At 36.3% G+C, this 21,426-nt stretch overlaps 1 protein-coding gene across 1 annotated transcript in view; it reads right to left on the bottom strand.

The window, feature by feature from the left end:
* Nucleotides 1–21,426, bottom strand: part of RFWD2 (ring finger and WD repeat domain 2, E3 ubiquitin protein ligase) — a 273,178-nt gene that overhangs the window by 70,205 nt on the left and 181,547 nt on the right. The window contains exon 15 of the mRNA XM_006887764.1: nucleotides 10,194–10,310. Coding sequence (XP_006887826.1) covers nucleotides 10,194–10,310 — 117 coding nt within the window. The remainder of the gene's footprint in view (nucleotides 1–10,193; nucleotides 10,311–21,426) is intronic.

The raw sequence follows: 21,426 nt of genomic DNA on the forward strand, positions 1-21,426 counted from the left end.
TGAGTTAGAGTCAATGGTCATTTTTTCCTGACTTTTGATGTGTTTGTTTATTGCTATAAATTGACTTCTGATTACTGATTTGACTGTTTCCCAAAGGTTTTGGTAAGTGGTGCTTTCTTTTTTTATTTCATTTTTTATTTCTTGTAGTTCCCGGTCATGTTCAAACAAGGTGTTGTTCAACTTCCAAATCTATGTTGGGTTTTTTTCCCTCCTTTATCCTCTTGCTATTAAGTTCTAATGTTGTAGTATTGTGGTCTGAGAAGATGCACTGTATTATTTCTGTTTTTAAATTTATTGATGCTTGCTTTGTGAGCTATTCTGGAAAGCATTTCATGCACATTGGAGAAGAACAGGTGCTATGCTTTATTTGGGTGCATTAGCCTATAAATATCTATGAGACTGAGTTGATTTATCGTGTAGTTTAATTCTTCACCATCTTTGTTGAATTTCTTTCTCGTAGTTCTATCTTGTCTTGAGAGTGGTATATTAAGTCTCCAACTACTCTATTAGTGTTGTCTATTTCCTTTTTCAGTTTTGTTAATGTTTATTTTATATATTTTGCTGCTCTAAAATTTGGTGCATAGCTATTATTATGTCCTCTTGTTCTACTGACCCTTTAAGCATTATATAGTGAGCTTCCTTATTCTTTGTATAGTTTTTGCATTGTAATTTATTTTATAAAAGATTATTATCACGACTCTTGCTTTTTTCTGGTTGTCATTTGCTTGGTATACTCTATCCCACCCCTTTTATTTTTATTCTTTGTCTTCATTTTTCATGTGTGTGTATGTATATATGTATGTATGTAGACAGCATATTGATGAATTTTGGTTTTCTATTCAATCTTTGACTCTTTTTCTCTTTAGTGGTGCATTTAAAAAATTCACATTCAGTGTGATTATTGAAAGGCAAGGTATTATTGCTATCATTTTGTTAAGTGCTTTTTGCTGTTGTTGCTATTTACTTTGGTCCATACTGCTTTCTGTGGCACCTCTGTAAGGATCTCTCTCAGTGTTTCCTGCAATGCTGCTCTGGTTTCTACAAGCTCCCTTAGACTCTCTTTTTCTGGGAATATCTTGACCTCTCCTTCATATCTGATGCACCTGTTATTCCTCTTGATGGTGTCCCACATTATTCTTAGGTTTTCTTTTTTCCCCTTCCTTTATGATTCTATTTTTTTGCTCTAACAGATCAGGGGTGATTGATTCTATCTTCTATTTCACTTAGTTCTGTGTTAGTTCTCTTCAACTCTGTTCATGTGTCCCTCTAGCATGTTGACAGCATCTGAAACATTGGGCCTCATATTCCATAGCCTCTAATGTCGCATTTGTTTTATCTGCATTGTTTTGGAATTTTTTTTAAGCTCCTCCTGGTTTTTGCTTGCAGTGTCCTGTAGTTCTTCAAGTCTGTTTTTCATCCATGAAAAATATTCAATCATTGTTCTTTTGAATTCTGTGTCAGAAAGTTCCATCAGACTTTCTGGCCTCAGGAAATCCATTGATACTGTGTCATGTTTCGGGGGTGACATCTTGCTTTGCGCTTATGTAGGAAGTGAGGTAGCCTGCTTCTCAGATGGCACTGCTGTGATAAGAGTTTTTTATGCCTGAGGTGATGACAGGTTCTTGATATGAAGTCACTACTCTTCAAAAGGGTGGGGCAGCCACCCTGCCTCTGCATTTCTCTCTGAACTTTTGACCCAAGGGAAAGTTCAGTTCAGGGCCTGTGAGACCAGCCTTAGATCAAGGTGCTCCAGATTAAAGGCAAGTTAGTTGACTGGACACAGAGGCACAGCTGTGGATTGGAACCAATGTGGAAAGAGCACGGGTGGGGACCTCACTTAGATTCCAGCTATCCAGGTGGGCTCACACTGGGTCCTCACTCAAATTCCAGCTGTCCTACTCTCGCCCAGTGGCTCTCGCCCTGCCAGGCTCTGGTCCAGCAGGGCTTAAGAAAACTCCATAAAAGTCCTGTTGTCCTGCTTGCTCCTGGCAGGTGGGTCCCACAGTGATTTGTCTGGCAGCTCCCAACACAGCCTGAGGCTCGCTGCTCCTGTGGCTCCCAAATTATTTTAATAATAGTTCTCCCTCAAATTCCTACTGTCCTGCTAGCTCTCTGCACCATATGCATCACTCTCCTTAAATGATTTTTCATAAAACTAAACCAAACCTAAAGACTCCTAAAAATTAACCATAAACATAGGGCTACAAAATTTCTGTATTCTTTTCAAGAACAATATAATGTAGAAGACCCATTAGAAAGGAGGGTGGAGAGACACCGCATCTGAGATTTCATTTTCACAAGTGAAAATGACAGAAGAATAGATCTTTTTGAGGTGTGGTGATGGGGAATCATGAATATGCCATGGACTGGCAAAAGAACAGACAGGTATGTCTAGGAGAAAGAGCTCTTCTTAGAAGCAAAGATAAAAAAGCATCATCTCACATATTTTGGTCATGTTGTTAGGAGAGGCTATTCCTTGGAGAGGGATATCATATTTAGAAAGATGGATGGTTGGTAAAAAAAGAGGAAGAGCCTCAATCAAATGGATTGACATGGTGTCTTCTGCAATGGGCTTGAGGATGTCAGGAATTATGAAGATGACAAAGGATAGGGCAGGGTTGACATCTATTGTTCACAGGGTTGCTATGAATCATACTCGACAGCACCTAACAACAACATAATGTAGGGTGATAACTGAAAAGAAAGACTAAGATTTATATCAATATTTCTGTGGGAAATTTTCACCTTAAGATTATAAAAGCTCAAAACAAAACATTACATATATTTAAAATAAAGTAATATTAAAAAGTAAAAGGAGAACCCTCCACCCACCCCAAATTAATTAATCATATCAAAGGAAATTTAATTTCTCTGAGTGAAACCAGGCAGGGAAATGCTGAGTGAGCAAGACATACTATTTTCCATTGGGTAGCTCACTCATTCTAATTACTTCTCTCATGATTAAGAAAACAAACAAAAAACCCCACAGTAATTAAAAAAATGTATAAAAATTTAAAAAAAATAGCATTCATATGAATCATCAAACTTATAAATGGTTTTCAAAGGCAATTTCAGGTATATGAATCCATCTGTACTCTCAGTGGGAAAATAATCAAAACAACTAAGGAGAGAGTGCTATTTTGATTTACAAAGAAGTACTTACAGAATATTTACATATTGTGAAATGCTTGAATTATGTATGAAGTAAATTTTCCCTATTAATATAAATGTGTCCTGATTAAAAGCATGTGTTACTTGATAAAAGGTGACAATTATAAGCAGAGAGCAAAGCAAAAGAATACTGGTCCCATTAATATTCGATTTTAAATCTAAATAAATTTAGTGCCTATAGACTTGCAACGATTTAAGATTCCTGATTCTTTGATTACAACAAAAGTATTATACAGATCTTAAAAATTCTTGGTATAAATAGTTCCAGTAGTTGTAAAAATAATAATAGTTCTCTTGTTATAAATATAGTTCTACCAAGTAATATTTGATGAACTAAAAGTCATCAGAAGAGGTACAGCATATGAAGTAGTCCTCCAGCCCTTTCAATAATTTTAGTAATCTCACAATGTACTATTAGATTTATCCCCTTCTTATACAAAAGTCTTAAAGAGTGGTGTCTGTTTTCTACTCTGAACTCTAAAACACTACAAAATAAAAGCGGAATGATGCTATCAGAAAATAAATGACCAGTCACTAGCTGGTGAGTTAATAAAGTCTGAGGATTTCAAGTTAAATGAGTTCTTAGAATTCCTTGTAACTCTCTAATTACATATTCTAACCCCAAAGCTAAATCAATACTCCTGCTGGTTAAAATTCCTGTTTAAAAAAATAATCACAATCAAGCCCATTACTACCATGGAGTGAATTTTGACTTATACCAACCCTTCATCAAGTTCCTATGGCTTTAAATCTTGACAGGGAACACTTATAGTATAGCCGTAATATTTTGGGCTGCTAACCAAAAAAGTTAGTGGTTTGAATTTATCAGATGTTTCAAGTGAGGAAAATGGGCATTCTCCCCCATAACGATTTACAGCCTCAGAAATCTAATGGAGGGTTGCTAGTGTTAGACAAAACAGAAGTAATTGGGGGTGGGGTGGGAGTGTTGGTCTGTTTAAATAGTAACAAGAGGAGCCTGCTTCCTCCTCCTCCTATGGAGTGAATTTGAACTGTCAACCTTTCCAGTAGCAGCCTTATATTTAACCCACTATACCATCAGCATTCACAACAATAAAATGAGGAAAACCAAACCAGTTGCCACTGAGTGGATTCTGACTCAAAACCAGCATATGCATGTCAAACTATGCTCCATAGGGTTTTAAACAGAACAGTTTTAGTAGTAGATCCCATGACTACTTCTAAAAACCTTTGGATAGACTCAAGCCATCAACCTTAGTGAATAAATGTGTTAGTCACTTGCTTCATAATACTAGTATAAAAATGACAAAAACAAGCATGTCTTTGCTCTAGAAATCAATTGACAGCATAAAATAAGAAACACGTGTGAAATCTGAAATGGGGAAAAGAACCATGGGAAACATGTTATATTCTAGCCTGAAGCAGCTTCTATCAACAGGTGGTTCTGTCCTTACACACACCTGAAAGAAATTGAGAAACAAATCTAGAATTAACAAGAAGAAAATCAACAAATTCCTAGAAAGACATAATTATTAAAACAGACTTCAGGGAGAAACCAAATTTGAAAGGAACTACAAGATGTAAACTGAAGCAGGAATTTTATATTTTCTACAAAAGCACGGTTTAATAGGTAAGTTTTATCAAATGTCTTGAAGAAGAAATACTATTAATCCTTCACAAACTCATTTGATGTAGGTAGGGCAAGGGGAAAACATTTTACAAATGATTTATGAGGTCAGTGGTACTTCTGATATCTAAGTCAGCAAGTGACATAAAATTTTAAACAAATATACCTCAGGAACACGGACAAAAATACACTTAAAATACTGGTAAACTGAATCCACCAATACATAAATGATATTACAACATGAACAAAAGTTCGTAAATATCACATGATCGATAAAAAACCAACACATATAACAAAAGACAACATTTACTATGAAATACATTCTCAGCAAACTCAGAATAAAAATCTCATAATTTGTAAGAAATTCGAAGCAAACATCACACTTAATTGAGGACTTTTAGTTTTCTAGTTAAAATTAGGAAGTTGTTACTATTTTTAATTTACCAATTCATTGGTGTTTTTAATCAAAGCAAGAAAATAAAAAGATATGACAGTAATCTTGAATAAGAGGTGCAGTGCAAAGTGAACTAGTGGAGCCAAGGAGAGGGAGAGGGAGGAAAAGATGCAACAAGGAGTTAATGAAAATCCAACTTCTCTGTAAACTTCCATTAAAATCACAATATAGAAATAATTTTTTAAAAAGTAAAGCAAAGAAAAAGACTATCCAGATGCAAAGGAGAAAATAAAATGGTCATAATTCATAGATGACATGATCGTATATGTAAAAAATCCCAAGAAATTTACAGAACGCTGAGAACAAATATATGAGAGTAGCAGTATTACATAATATTTTAATTCTATACAATAACATATTGGAGGAATGTGGCATCAAGATTGGTGGAAGAATCATCAACAACCTGCATTATGCAGATAACACAATGCTGCTTGCTGAAAGTGAGGAGGACCTGAAGCGCTTGCTGCAGAAGGTCAAGGACTGCAATCTTCAATATGGACTGAAGCTCAATATCAAGAAAACTAACATTCTCACCACTGGGTCAATTGGCAGCATAAGTATGGATGGTAAAGAGATCGAGATAGCTAACAGTTTTAGGTTACTTGGCTCCACAGTCAACACTTTTGGTAACAACAGCCACAAAATCAGGAGATGAATTGCATTGGGAAAGTCAGCTGTGAGGGACCTTTCCAGAGTTCTGAAGAGCAACGACATCAGGCTGGAGACTAAGGTGTGCCTGATCCAGGCTACAGTCTTTGCAATTACGTGCTATGCATCGGAGAGTTGGACAGTGAATAAGGATGATAGAAAGATAATTGATGCCTTTGAGCTGTGGTGCTGGAGAAGAGTGTTGAATATACCATGGACGGCTAGGAGAACAAACAGGTTTGTCCTGGAAAGGGTGAAACCAGAATGCTCCTTGGAGTTACGGATTCTGAAGCTTCGTCTGACATACTTTGGACATGCTGCAAGGAGGGACTGGTCCTTGGGAGAGGGACATCATGTTTGGGAAAGTGGAGGGACGGCGCAGGAGAGAAAGACCTCGATGAGATGGATAGATTCTGTGAGAGGAGTGGTGGGAATTAGTGTGTTTGAGAAGGCAAGGTTGGCATAGGAGAGAACGGCATTTAGGGCTCTTATATGTAGGGTCGCTGTGAGTCGCAAGTGACTCGATGGCACATAATGACAACAACAACAACATACAATAACAATAAATAATTAGGAAATTAAAATTATTCCATTAGTAACAGTACCAAAATTAACAAAATACTTAGAAATAAATAAGCTCAAGATATGTTGCTGCTGCTGTTGTTATGTACCATCGAGTTGGAATCGACCCATAGCTCACCCTCCAGGGGGTTTTTCAGAGACAGTAAATCACACAGGAGGAGATGGTTCATCCTTCTCCCACGGAGCAGTAAGTGGATTTGATCTGCATACCTTTGGGGTTGCAGTTTCTTATCACAATAAAACAAATTAAGATGGGGGGGACCAAAGGCTATGTAATACTAAAAATTTATAAAAGTGTTTTTTAAAAAAGAGTGTAAAAGAGGATCACAGAGCATTTTCATTTATAAATATGGATATAAAAAAATGAAATATTAGCAATGAAATGTAGCAAACCCACATTATGCTCAAGAATGATTATTCCAGAAACACGTTAAACATAAATTATCATAAGATCAGAAGTAAATATCTTAAACCCTAAAGCCCTGTCAACCAAATAAACTAAGTGAAGATGGCCACCATCACTATTATCTCCTAACAGTGATGGGAGGTAAAGAGCACAAGAATTCATTGGGGGAAAGCCATGCAACTACCATTTTGGGCTAATATCAAGTATAAATAAACAATACCAAAGACTCTCGTGAAAAAAGCGTCACTTGGATTAACAAGAAACGTTTATATAGTATCTGGATTTATGACAAAATTCAGAATAACCACAGATTTTATCTACTTTAGCAATAAATATCTTTCAAAAGTAATGGAAATATTTCATTTAAAATAGTAATCATGTCTATGAAATGGTATTAATATACAATTTTTAAAGTTAAGAGAAAAGGCCCAGGACATAAGCAAGGTGAAATATAAAAGTTTATCCAATATATCAATCCAAACAAACAGGAAAGTATACCATATAACTGTCTGAGAGGACCTATTACCAGAACATCATTAGTACTTCCAAAACTAGCAAACGAATATAAACAATTCCTACAAGTTTTTAATAGAATTAGAATAATAAAAAATAATAACATGTCTACAGAAAAATTAATGCCCAAATTAACCAAAAATCGAAAACATCTGCCACCGAGACAGCAGAAATATTTTTAAAGTAGGTTAGAGAGAGAGATCAGCTGGCCCAGTGGACAGAAAGCGACACTACCAAGCCAAAGGTGGGTGGCTTTTAATCCACAGCCCTTGGGCCTGTCTTTCATTGTTTTTGTTCAGACATTCCTCCAGGTCGTATAGACCTGGTGTACAAGTGCCGTACAGCGGTAACTTGTGGTTGCTGTGAGGCTGAACACTATGACATTGATGTGTCAAATGTGTTAACGGCTGGTTACCCAATACGGACAGAGCGGGGTGGAGCTCTCCAATTAAAACAAGCTTGGAAGCAGAGTGGCATATACTTCCGTAACAGCTTGCCTCTGGAAACCCTATGAACCTGGAGAGAGAATGAAAGACACCCAAGCGTTGAGGGCTCTCCTTCACAGGGTCGCTATGAGTCGCCTGCGACTCGACGGCACTTAACAACAACAACAACAACAACAACAATAACAGGTTCCTATTTCTCAAGAAACAGAAAATGGAAAAATACTTTTATCTGATAACTGAATATATTAATTAGAAACTGCTAATAATTTCTATTCATAGATGATCAGTATTTAGTGAGTATATTTATAAGACAGGTCATATTCTTAAAATTCTCAATACATTAAATATATTTCAACATATAGAAATAGCTAAATAATTAAAATAATATTGTAAAACTTCATACACAGTACCATTCATAATCTATTTTAAATGCCTAATGGTCCATCTGTTTTAAAAACAAGGAACATATATATCAAAGTTAAAACTAAGCTGGCCAAAGCCACATTTCAATAAGTGACAAAATAAGAATATGCATACTGGAATAGACTGAAAATGGAAAAGTATAAAAGTTAATCACAGAAGGAGAGGGGATATCCGGATATCCACGTTAGTCTGTACCATCCTCAAATTGTTTTTATAGCTTTGAATTTGGTTTTTATGGGAGAGGTAACATAGATTGAACAAAACGTGCTATTTCTGCATAATTAAAAGATTATGTTATTATTCCAGAAATCATTATTAAATAGTGTAAATGCAAATTGTAAGTTTAAATTGTGATTTTTTTCCTTTCTAAAGTTATGCTGCTGTTCTTATGAAATGGTGCTAACTTATCTTTTTCAGCCAAATGAGATTATTAATAAAAATAATTAAAAATCAGATATTTTATAATAAAAAGTAAAATTACAGGTGTTAACCACTTTGGTGAGTTCACAAGGAAATCAAATGCAGAAGAAGAAAAAAGGATAAGAGAACAGTGACTTTCCCTGTTACTCTGTTGAAGTTTTTTTATATGCATAGAGATCTGGTTTTTAGAAGGCCTCATTCCTTTATTTTACTTTCTCCTCGTTATACATTGCAAAGATGTGGAGAGGCTGGGACTCTCCTTCACTGCTTGTGGGAATATACAACCACTGTGGAAGGCAGTCTAGTGCTTTCTTAAAAAGCTGGAAACAAAAATGCTAGATATCATATCCCACTACTGGGAATACACCTTAAAAAAATCAGGGCCAAGATGCAAACAGATGTATACACACCCACGTTTAATGCAGTATTATTCACAACAGAGAAGCAAGAGAAGTAACCCAAGTGCCCCTCAACAAATGAATATATAGAAAAACTATAGTACATTCATACAATGGAATATTACACAACAAAGAAAAATAAGGAACTTGTAAAACAATACACAACACGGATGAATCTGAATGAATTATGCCGAGTGAAATATTTTAGTTACTAAAGGCCAAATATTGAGTAAAACCACTGTTACAGGATTCACATGGGGGCGGGAGGTGGCGGACAAAAGGAGTGAATAGATCAATAACACTGCACAGGAACAGGTGAAGGAATAGACTGTCTGAAAGCAATGTATGATTCTGCATGATATGTATGACAATCTGGAACAAGAAGTGCATTAAAAAGTGAACTGGGGCAGAGGAAAGGGGAAGGAGGAACATGTGCATGAATGAATGAAAACCCAATCTATCTGTAAACTTTCATTAAAATTACAAAAATATTTTAAATATACTTCTAGTACATTTTAAAAAAAGAAAAGCACGACTATGATATCTCTTCTAATTCATGTCAGTTTTAAAAATTAAGTAGGTTATAGTAGTAATGGTACAAGTGGAAAATAAGAGTGTCTCAGACAAAGTCATCCTAATTAAAAAACAAGAGCTAACTTTTTTTTAGTGTACTTATTATGCTATCATACACTCCATGAAACAAGACTTTGTCTTACTCACTGCCCCTAGAAGATTTATGCATAGTAGACCTTCAATAAATAAGTGTTGAAGAAATTAATACTTACCCAAAAACATGTCTATGAAAAATACAAAACAGCTTAATTGCTTAAACATCATTACAACCTAAGTTATGAGCACTTACTCATGCATACAAAGACTTAAAAAGAATTACTAGAAACGGAAACTCATCACTATGTATTAAATACAAGTGACAGAAGAGTGCAATTAGGATAAGGCACTAAATGAGTAATGGCAGAATACTACAGGACTTTTAATTTAGAGTCTAATAATTAAAACAAAATTTAAACCTACAAGAACAGTTATTCTTTTTAAAATGCTTTCCCAACATAGTTATGATGTTTACTCATCATGAAAGGAAGAAAAAATATCTGCTTTCATTTCTTACCTGCACAGCCAAAAGCTAAATGGTACCGAGATGAGGGGCTGAATTTGACACAGCACACATTAGCCTTGGCTTCGATGCTTGCCACTGAGTTGTCCAGGTTAGTAGACCACAACTTCACTAAAATAAAAAGAAATATAACATTAGCAGATGCTTCTAGGATTTGGAAAGTTTGATTGTTATTCCAGTTACCTTTTCGTACACATCTAAAAAGAATTCGTTTTATTAACTAGGACAAAAAACTGTTTAAATAGAATAACTTATCGAAAGCTTAACAGTTTGAATGTGAGAAATCAATATGGATAAATAATGGGTGTAACTGATGAGTAATGTGGTCTCATAAATAAGCCCTAAAGGAGTGGGACAAAAGGAGTTCTGGCAAGTCTAGTGGCAAGAAGCTGCCCTGCAATTCAAGAAGTGTGCAGTTTGAATCCCCAAGATACTCTTCTGGAGAAGGAGGGGCAATCTCCTCCTGTACCGGTCAGATCTGATTTGACGGCACACATACAAACAAAATAACTTTTTTTTTTTAAAAAAAAAAAAAGGAGGGAGGCAAGAAAATTATCTAGAGTCAGGTGGTCAGTGGTGTACGAGTACTCCTTTATTATTTATAAAATAGGGCACTTATATTAAGCATAAGAAAAATACCAAAGTCATTATCATCACCTCATAGCTGACCTTCCAATAAGTTTTTGGAGGCTGTAAACAGAACAGGAAGAGATCTGCCCATGTTTATCCCCAGGAGTTACTGGTGGATTAAAAAAAAACCCAGAAAGGTCCTACCTTAGAGTTAAGATTACAACTCTCTATGGACTATGCCACCAGAGCTCCTTTTATAGATAAGGAAAAAAGCATCTTTAAAATTCTAGAGAACAGTTCTTAACTTACCTTTAATCAAGCATTCCATGATTTTAAAATTGTATGAAGTATTTAGTTATGTGATTCAGCTAAGCCAAAAATAATATGGTTGGTTCAACATTATTTCATTAAATTTAAAGTTGTGCTTTTTATGGTTAATATTCTGGAAGACTGTTCTGAAAGAGTTTATTTTTAGTGGTAGATACTGAGAACTGTTAATAGTTTGGAAAAAGAAAGCTCCACAATACAGAAGGCAGGCTTGACTTGATAAAAGATGTAAAAATTTAAGTCATTGTGCAAACTCCCAAGAAAGTTCTAGACATAAAATGGGTTTCTTGGTTGGTAACAAATACTGATGAAGTAGGGAAAGAAATCCTTTTTTTGAGGTTTATATGCTCTGTGCTTAGGATTTCCTAAGACCTCCCCCTGTATTTCTTTTCATTTTTATATTCTTTTGTTTTATATAGAATAAAAAGTATAATACTAGCATACATTTTGCTGAATTCTGGTGTTCTAGCAGAACACTAAATAAAGTAGCAGAAGCCAGCCAGCATGTGAGAAGTTAAGTGGGAACTTTTAGGAAGTCTGAAGCTTGATGCTTATACTAAAGGCTTATGTTAACCCCCCAATGTGTCACCAAAAATCAGAAGTAAAGGTGGCTTTAGGAGAATACTCAAGCTTGAAGCTGGCAGAAGTTGCTGGGTTTCTCACATTCTGGAGGGCTATGCCCTTTAACATGTAAGGTTTTTTTATCTAGTCCTGATGGTTAGGATTTAAGAAACTATGTATGGCATTTGCAGCTGATGTCAGAAGAGATGTAGAATACCACTGAATTGAACAGAATTGGACTGTACTTCCTCTACAGGCACATTACATCTTGAATCTTTTTACAATGGTTAATAATTAGAGGAAGAAAAAAAATGTTTCTATTTCAAAAATATACCAATAGTAGGAAGTGGGATTTCAAAAGAATACAAAATTTTTTTGCAAAATAAATGCGTAAAACCTAATCACAAAGAATAACTATCTGCTGAATCTTTTCCAGCTTCCCAGAAGAGAACATTAAAATAAAGAATACAAATTTTAAATAATATTATTTCTTTCACATTATTTTTCAAATAAGAATTATGTTCTCTTTCAATCCATATACATTATTTTTTCTGGCACTGAGAATTCCAAATCTGAGATAAGAATGGCTAGCTAGATTTAAAAGTCTGTATACTAAGAATAGCACTTAATGATTATTAAGTGAATTTGGTAGTTGGATGTTCTAACAACCTAGAATGTCAAAGTCAATCCACAACAATTTGTGAAAAACCCACTGTACTGATAACCACACTATTACTTACTGAGAATCCATATAAATGATGATTATATATCAATGCTTTCTGTTAATAATCATAATTACATGTAAAATAAAAACTAAGAAAAATAGTTACATTAGAAGTGTGTCATCTTTTTATTTCCTAATAAATTTTTCAATTGGATAACTATATTAACATTTTTTTAAGATAAGCAAAGAAGGTAAGTGGCATGACTATAAGCTCCCTTATAATTTTTTATATACAAGATAATGGTATTCAATATGATGGTCTGAGCTACAGGGCCACCTAAAGTTTAAAATATGAAGACATGGAAAGAATAAAGTATAAAGATCACAATATATTTTAGAGTGATTATTAAAGAAAACCTGTACAATAAAATAATCTCAATATTCTAAAAGGACTGATAAATGAAAAGGGAAACAAAGTTTCACACTCTAAGGAACTTTAAGGCCTCTAAGGAACACTTTGGTTGCACTTTCTCTAGGCCAGGGAGTTTGTTTTTTCGGCAGTCTTATAGAACATCCAGTGCTCTTCTCAAACACCACACAAAGACATGGATTCTTCTTTCTAACGTTATTAACGGTCAAACTTCCAGATGGATAGTAAGCAAATGAAAAGATCAAGATTTAAATCAGGTGTGTGTTAGTCTTTAAATTGACATCAGTGTCCTCAGCATTGTGGAGCGGTGTTTAAAAGTCGATTTTCCCAATGCAACACATTCTCTTACTTCTGGACTGCTGGCACCAAGGGTTTTAAATATGGATCCAAGAAGGATAAAATCACTGACAATTTCAACTTTTTCTCCATTTATCATTGGTCCAGTGGTGAGAATTTTTGTTGCTTTGATGTTGATAGGTAAATGCATAGTGAAAGGCTACAATCTTTGATCTTCTAGAGCAAGTGCTTCAAATTTTCTTAACAGCAAGTGAGGGTGTGTTATTCATTTATATAACAAAGTTTGCTTATGAATCTTCTTTCAATCCAGATAACACATTCTTCTTTATTCAGATACTAGCTTCTTGGATGATTTCTTCAGTATACAGATTAAATAGGTATGGAAAAAAAGATACAGATATGATGTACATCTTTCCTGATTTTAAATTAGATAATGTTCCCTTGATCTTTTCATTCAACTTTCTTGGTGTATTTAATATATCATTTACTTAACAGAAACATTGGCAGGTCAAATCTACCAGTCTGCTCTGCAAGTGAGAATGAGCAGTTTCCACTTGAAAAGATTTACAGTTCTAGAAATGCAATGACAACATAATCATTATGAGTTAGAACAGACTCCTAATCTCAAAGGCTAGCCTTCCAAGAGAAAATTGTTTAAATTTTACTTGAGCAGCAGGGTGGTTGTGGAGTTAAGGATTTATTCAAAATTCTTTTTCTAGTCATTGCCTTAGTTTGTATATGAATGGGCAGGAATATGTGAATAAGGTGTATAACCCTATCCAGAAGGGGACTGGCTAGTCTCACCAATCCACAAGGGAACTGGTTAGTCTCACCATCAAATTGGGCACATCCAGCAGCAGAAGGAAGATGTTCCATCAGCAGAGAACCAGAGAAGGCAACTCATCTTTCAGGATACCAGACAGACTAGGAGGACCTATGGGAGCAGCAGCTATTAAGAGCCACAGTGGAGAACCAGGGGTATGACATGAGATAGGACACTGGGACTGTTACACCACTGGACCAGACTGAAGAGGCTTTTGCCTAAATTTGTTGGAGGTGGAGGGAAGAAACAATACTGGCAGGACTAAGAACTTTGTAACACTGGCCTTAAATTGTGAGGCTTTAGCTAAGGTGCTTGGAAGCACATCTTGGAAGCTGTCCTAACTATATTCTGCTACTAACCTGGATTATAACTTTTTGACTTCCCCACTATGGCTCTGTGTAGTCTGTGAGCTATTTGCATCAGATTTTGGACCCAGTAAAGCAGTAAGATTGGTACTGAGATGAGTAGAAAGAGGTTGGGGATCGTGAGGAACACATCTTGACGTCACAGGAATTGGTTTTGTATTTCACATGCAGTTGACAGAGACAGCTCCCCTTTTTACAGTGGTGGATTAAAAACGCAAACCTTTCTGTTAAAAGCCCGATAAGTACTGTTCCACTAGGATGTGTGCCATCCAGTAAAAAAAAAGTCTGAGGTCTTTTATTTAAAATTTTTCTTCCCCAAAACATCTTTCCCAATGGAAACTCTCTTCAGTGATTTACAAGTTGTATGTGTAGCAAGTACAAATGAATAAAGCAGAATTTATTGCCAGTTAAAGCTGGTTCAATCATTTCAAAGTGAGGACATATTTACGTAACATAAAAGGGAATTAAGGTAGCCCAAGGGGAATAATGCATCAAGTTGTTAACCTAAAGGTCACCTAGTGGGTCAGTTTAATCCATTAGCTGTTCCTTAGAGAGTTCTGGTGGCTTAGTGGTAAGGAGTTACAAGGCCAACCCAAAGACAAGTAATTAAAATCCACTAACGACTCACCAGGAGAAAGATAGGTAATATTTCCTGTGCATGTAACTGCCTCTGAAAAATCCACTGAAGGTCACCTATGATTTAGTTGCGACTAGACAGTACACAAAACCAAGAGCTATTCCTTGGACTCTGGTTGCCTAGTGGGTAGGAACTTGTGCTGCCAATCCAAAGGCATGAGGTCCCTAAGCACCAGCTGCTCCCCAAAAGACAGATGGTCTCTCTCATCTTTTGTGATTTAAAACCTCTGGAAATGTACTGGATGGTCAGCTATGAGTCAGTTCTGACTCGATTGTTGCTCATCACTATTACGTGCTGTTGAGTCAATTACGATTCTTAGCAACCCTGTGAACAACAACAGATCTGAACCCTGTCCTGTCCTGTGCAATCCTTATCATCTTTGATATGCTTGAGCCCATTGCTGTAGCCACTGTGTCAATCCATCTGTTTGAGAGTCTATCTCTTTCGTTGATCTTCTACCTTCTCAAGCCCTCCAAGCATCATGATCAAAGAATGTGAGACAAAGCTTCACCATTCCTGCTGCTAAAGAGCAATTATTCTTCTACCATCATTATTCACTATCCAGCCCTCAGACACATAGCCAGTGACTGCAAGGACCATGGATTAAATAGGGTGTACCATAGTCTTTAACCTGATATCTTTGCTCTTCGGTATTTCAGAGAGGTCTCTGATTTTCCCAGTGTAATATGTTTTTTGATTTGTTGACTACTGGTAATCAGCCATAGTAATCAAAACAGCTGATATCTGTACAATGACTGACACAAACCAACAGAATACAATCAAGAACCCAGAAATCATTCCATCTACCTATGGTCAAATGATATTTGACAAAAAATCAAAACTAACTAAAGGAGAAAACAACATCTCTCTTTAACAAATGATGCTAGCAAAACTGGACATCTACCTGCAGAGGTGAAACACGATCTATATGTCACACCATTTACAAAAATCAACTCAAAATTATCAGAGACCTAGGTGAAAAACCCCAAACCATAAGGATCATAAGAGACAAAATGGGACAAAACTTGTAAAGCCTCGTCTATGGCCTAAATGGGCTTGCAAATATAGCCAGAAATGCACAAGTAGGAGAGGAAAATATTGATGAATGGGACCTTCTAAAGATAAACCCCTGTGTGCATCAAAAACATTTTCCAATACGGTGAAAAGAAAACCTACAGATTATGGGCGGGGGAAAACCCCAACATTTGGCAATGACATCTCAGAAAAGCGCATCATAACAAAAGTTTACAGAATACTACAGGTCTTCATAAGACTGATAACCAAGTAGCAAAATAAGCAAAAAGAAAAGGAAAGACTTCACAAAGGAAGACATTCAGATGGCCAATGGACACATGAAAAAAAGCTCAAAATCACTGGCATTCAGGGAGAAGCAAGCCAAAAGGACAATGAGATACCACCTTATTTCAACAGCAGTAGTAGAATCTAACAGGATAGTAAACAATAAATGGTGGAGAGGCTATGGAGAGACTGGAACATCTCATGCACTTCTCCTGGAACTGTAAAATGCTACAACCATTCTGGAAGTTTGGCATACCTACAAAAAGCTGAAAATATAAATCCTGTATGACCTAGTTATTTCACTTCTGGGAATGACTATACTCAAAAGCATTTCAGACTGAGACACAAACGGTGATGTGTGTTCACAGAAGTAATATTCACAATAGCAAGAAAATGGAAACAAACGAAATGTCTACCAATAAACGAAAACACTGAGGAAATTATGATATATTCACACAGTGGAATACCATGCAGCACACGAAGGAACAATAACTTAATAATACAACAGGGGAGACTAGGAAGGACCAGCAGCCCTGACGGACCTGTAGCCATGATGGACAGGCAGCCCTGGGAGACCAATGCGGCAGTGATATGGACAGCTGGAATTTGAGTGAGATAAGTCAAAAGCAACTGTCTGCACACACCAGGAGGCTACCCGCTGATGCCAGGCCCGAACCGGAGAACTGCTGGCTGACACCTGGGCCGCACAAGTGAGTTACCCACTGACGCTGGGGAGCTGCTCGCTGATGCCAGGCTCACGCTGGCGAGGGGCTCCCTGACACCAGGTGCTTTCTGATGACATGCATGCACTGGGGAGCTGCTGATGCACACATCACGTAGGAACGTGCCAGGGAACAACACGCTGGGGTGAGCGGGAAAGCTGAAATCTGAGTGTTAGTCTGGAACTCCAGTCCTGTCATCGACAGCACACGCCCAGAACAACATTCCCAAAACACACTGGGAACGATGCTGGAACTTGAGCAAGGTACTTTGTGGGGAGTCATTGCTGTTTGGTTGGATCATGGGAGACCACTTAAGCCAAATCAGAAGAGAGTGAAACAGCTGGAGCTCATTCTTGAAGGGAAACCCAAGGCTTCCTATTTTTCCAATCAGGGTTATGTGTTCCGCCTTGTGTTTCCTGACGCCGAGTCCATCAACTGCCTTTAGTCCAGACCACGTTGGGATAGCCTAGCTGCAGCAGTTGTCTGACAGAGGAGGCTTTTCTCTATCAAACTGAGAGAAACCCAGACAGGGTAGCTGCCATACCTTCTTCTGGAGTGGTGACTATCGCCTCAGACATAAGAAACTATACTAAAGCAATGTCACGTAAGAAGCAGGCTACCTAACCTCCTACACAAGCCCAAAGGAAGATATCACCAGAAAAAAATGACACAGTTATCAATGGATTTCCTGAAGCCAGAAAGTCTGATGAAACTTTCTGACACAGCATTAAAGAAAAAAAACAACCAATGATGTAGTATTTTCAATGGGTGACAGACAAACTTGAAGGATTACAGGACACCACAGGCAAAAACGAGGAGGAGCTTAATCCAAAACAATGCGAATAAAACAAACAAGGCATTAGAGGCTCTGCAAAAACTAGAAATCACACTTTAAAATATAAGGACTAATGATTAAGAAGCTGTCAACACAATGGAGGGTGACATGAACAGAGATGAAGAGAAGGAACATAGAATCAGTGAGACAGAAGATAAAATTGTCACCACTGATCTGCTAGAGAGGCAGAATCAAAAATGGAGGAAAAAAGAAGAAAACCTAAGAATAATGTGGGACACCACCAAAAGAAACAACATGCCCATTACGGAAATCTCAGAACAGGAGGAAACAACTAAAGGCATTGAAAAAGTTGTGGAAGAATTACTAAACAAAAACTTTGCAGGTATAATGAAGAATGAGAGAATATATATATATTCAAGAAGCTGAATGAACACCATATAGAATAGACTAAAAAAATAAAAACACCAAGGCATATCATTGTCAAATTTACCAGAACCAAAGATAAGGAGAGAATTCTGAAGCAGAGAGGGGAAAAAAAGAGTATAATATAAGGGAGAGCAGATAAGTGTCAATTTCTCAGCAGAAACCACACTAGCAAGAAGACAGTGGAATAATATATATCAAACACTCAAAGAACACAACTGTCAACTAAGAATACTGTATTCATCAAAAGTGTCCATCAAATATGAAGGAAAAAGCAAGATAGTCCCAGAAAAACAGAACCTAAGGAAGTTTGTAAAAACTAGACCAGTGTTGCAGAAAACACTAAGCGCTGTCCTTCTTACAGAGGTGTCACAGAAAGCAGAATAAACCAAAGTAACTAGAAACAACACCAAAAAGAACTAAACAAAATGATGGCAATAAAAACTTGCCTCTCAATAATCACACTGAATGTGAATGGCGAAAGCACCACTGAAGAGAAAGAGAGGAGCAGATTGGATAAAAAACCAAAATCCATCAGTATGCTGTCTATAAGAGACACACCTGAAAAATGAAGATAAAGAAAGAATAAAAATACAAGGGGGGAAGGGAATATACCAAGCAAATGGCAACCAGAAAAAAAGGAGGAACAGCGATATTACTCTCTGATAAAATAAATTTCAATGCAAAAACCATCACAAAGGACCAGGAAGGTCACTACATAATGTTTAAAGGGTTAATAGAACAAGGAGACATAATAATAATAAATATCTATGCATCATATGAAAGACCTGCAAAATAAACACAGCAAACATTAACCAAACTGAAAAAGGAAATAGACAAAATATAAGATTTTAATAAACCATTCTCAAGAAGAGATAGAACTACCAGAAAAAAAAACAACTCAACAAATATGCTCAAGAATTAAACTACACAACAAACCAACTCGATCTTATAGATATTTATAGGCTAGCAACCCCTCAAAAGCACAGTACACCTTCTTCTCCAATGTGCATGGAACGTTTTCCAGAATAGATCACATTTTAGGTCATAAGGCAAGCATCAATACATTTATAAACATAGAAATAATACAAAGCATATTCTCAGACCACAGTGCTACAAAATTAGAAATTAATAACTAGAGGATAAAGGAGAATAAACCATACATTTGGTAGCTGAATAACACCTTGCTTGAACATGACTGAGTACTAGAAGAAATAAAAAATGAAATTAAAAAGTTTCTTTAAGCAAATAACAAAGAAAACACCATTTACCACACCTCTGGGAAACAGCCAAAGCAGTAGTCAGGGGTCAATTTATAGCAATAAACAAATACATCAAAAGACAGCAAAAAATTACCATTGACTCTCTAACCCGACATATTCAACAAACTGAAAAAGAACAGCAAGAAAACTTGACACCCCCTAAAAGCCCAAAAATTATAAAAATTAGAGCAGAAATAAATAAAACTAAAAAAAAAACCCAAAAAAAAAAAACCAAAAAACCAAAAACCAAAAAACAACCCACAAACAATTGAAACTATCAACAAAATAGGAGTTGGTTCTTTGAAAACGTCAATAAAATTGATAAACCACTAACAAAGGAAAAGACACAAGTAATCTGAATAAAAGATGAAATGGGCAACATCACAACAGAATCAACTAAAATAAAAGGCTAACATTGGGATATTATGAAAACTACACTCAAACAAATATGAAAACCTAGAGAAAATGGAGAGATACTTAGAAATTCACAACCTACCTAAACTGACACAAACTGAAATGGAACACCTGAATAGACCCAATACAAAGGAATAAATTTAAAAGGTAATAAAAACAACGTTCAGCCAAAAAAGCCCTGGACCAGATAGATGGTTTTACAAGTCAAACATTCAAAGAAAAATTGTCACCAATTCTACATAAACTATTTCAGAAAACTAAAAAAGATGGTATTTTCCCAGACTTATTCGATGAAACAAACATATTCTTGATACAAAAGCCAGGTAAAGACACCTCCAAAATAGAGAATTATAGGCCAATATCTCTCATGAACATAGGTGCAAAAATCCTGAATAAAATCCTGGCCAATAGAATCCAACGATACATAAAAAAAATAATTCACCATGGCCAAGTGGGATTCATAACAGGTATGCAAAGATGGCTAAGCATAAGAAAAACAATTGGTGTAATTAATCACATCAACAAAGCAGAGAACAAGAACTACATGATCCTATCAATTGATGCGGAAAAGGCCTTTGACAAAATCCAACACCCTTTTCTGATTAAAACACTTAATAAAATAGGATTAGAGAAGAATTTCTTGAACATAGTCAAAAGTATATACGCAAAACCGAAAGCCAACATTGTTCTCAACAGAGAAAGACTAAAGTTGTAGCCTTGTGACGAGGGACTAAACAAGGATGCCCACTATCAGCACTTCTATGCAATATAAAATTGGAAGTACTCCTGCTTGGGCAATAAGAGAAGGAAATAAGAGGCATGTAAACTGGAAAAGAGGTGGTAAATCTATCACTATATACACCAGGTATGCTAGTATGCACAGACAACTCCAAAGACTTAATAAAAAACTTGTCTGGTGGCCTATTGGCAAAAAGCTGCCTGTAATCCCAAAAGCACGCTATGTGAATCCACCGACTGCTTCATGGGAGAAGGATGGGCAATCTCCTCCTACCTCTGAAAACCTGCTGGACGGTTAGCTATGGGTAAGTTCTGACTCAAAGGTATACGGACGGTTAGCTATGGGTAAGTTCTGACTCAAAGGTATACAACAAACAAGACCTAACAGATGACCTTAGTAGAGTTGCAGATAAATATATAATAAACGCACAGAAAAGGAAACAAAGCAATGCCATTTAAAACCACAAGATAAAATATTTGCGAATGAACCTAAATAGAGACATAAAATACCTTTAAAAGGAAAACTACACAACACTACTAGAGAAACAATAAGAAACCTAATGAAATGGAAAAACATTCCATGTTCATTCAATTGTCATGTAAAACTGACAGTCCTATCAAAAGCAGTCTATATGTTCAACACAATTCCAATACAGATATCAAACACATTCTTCAAAGAGACAGAAAAGTCAACTGGCAAAATCATTTGGAAAGGAAGAGGCCCTGAATAAGCAAAGTACTCCTTAAAAAGAGAAGCAAGGCAGGAGGCATCTCACTCCCTGATTTCAAATCCTCCTACACTGCTGTGATGGTCAAGACAGCTTGGTACTGGTACAATGACAGACACACAGATCAATGGAATAAAATTGAGAACCCAGAAATCAGTTCATCTACCTATG

This window comes from Elephantulus edwardii, unplaced genomic scaffold (assembly GCF_000299155.1).
Source record: "Elephantulus edwardii isolate Elephantulus edwardi_28Jun2011 unplaced genomic scaffold, EleEdw1.0 scaffold00061, whole genome shotgun sequence".
Taxonomy (NCBI): domain Eukaryota; kingdom Metazoa; phylum Chordata; class Mammalia; order Macroscelidea; family Macroscelididae; genus Elephantulus; species Elephantulus edwardii.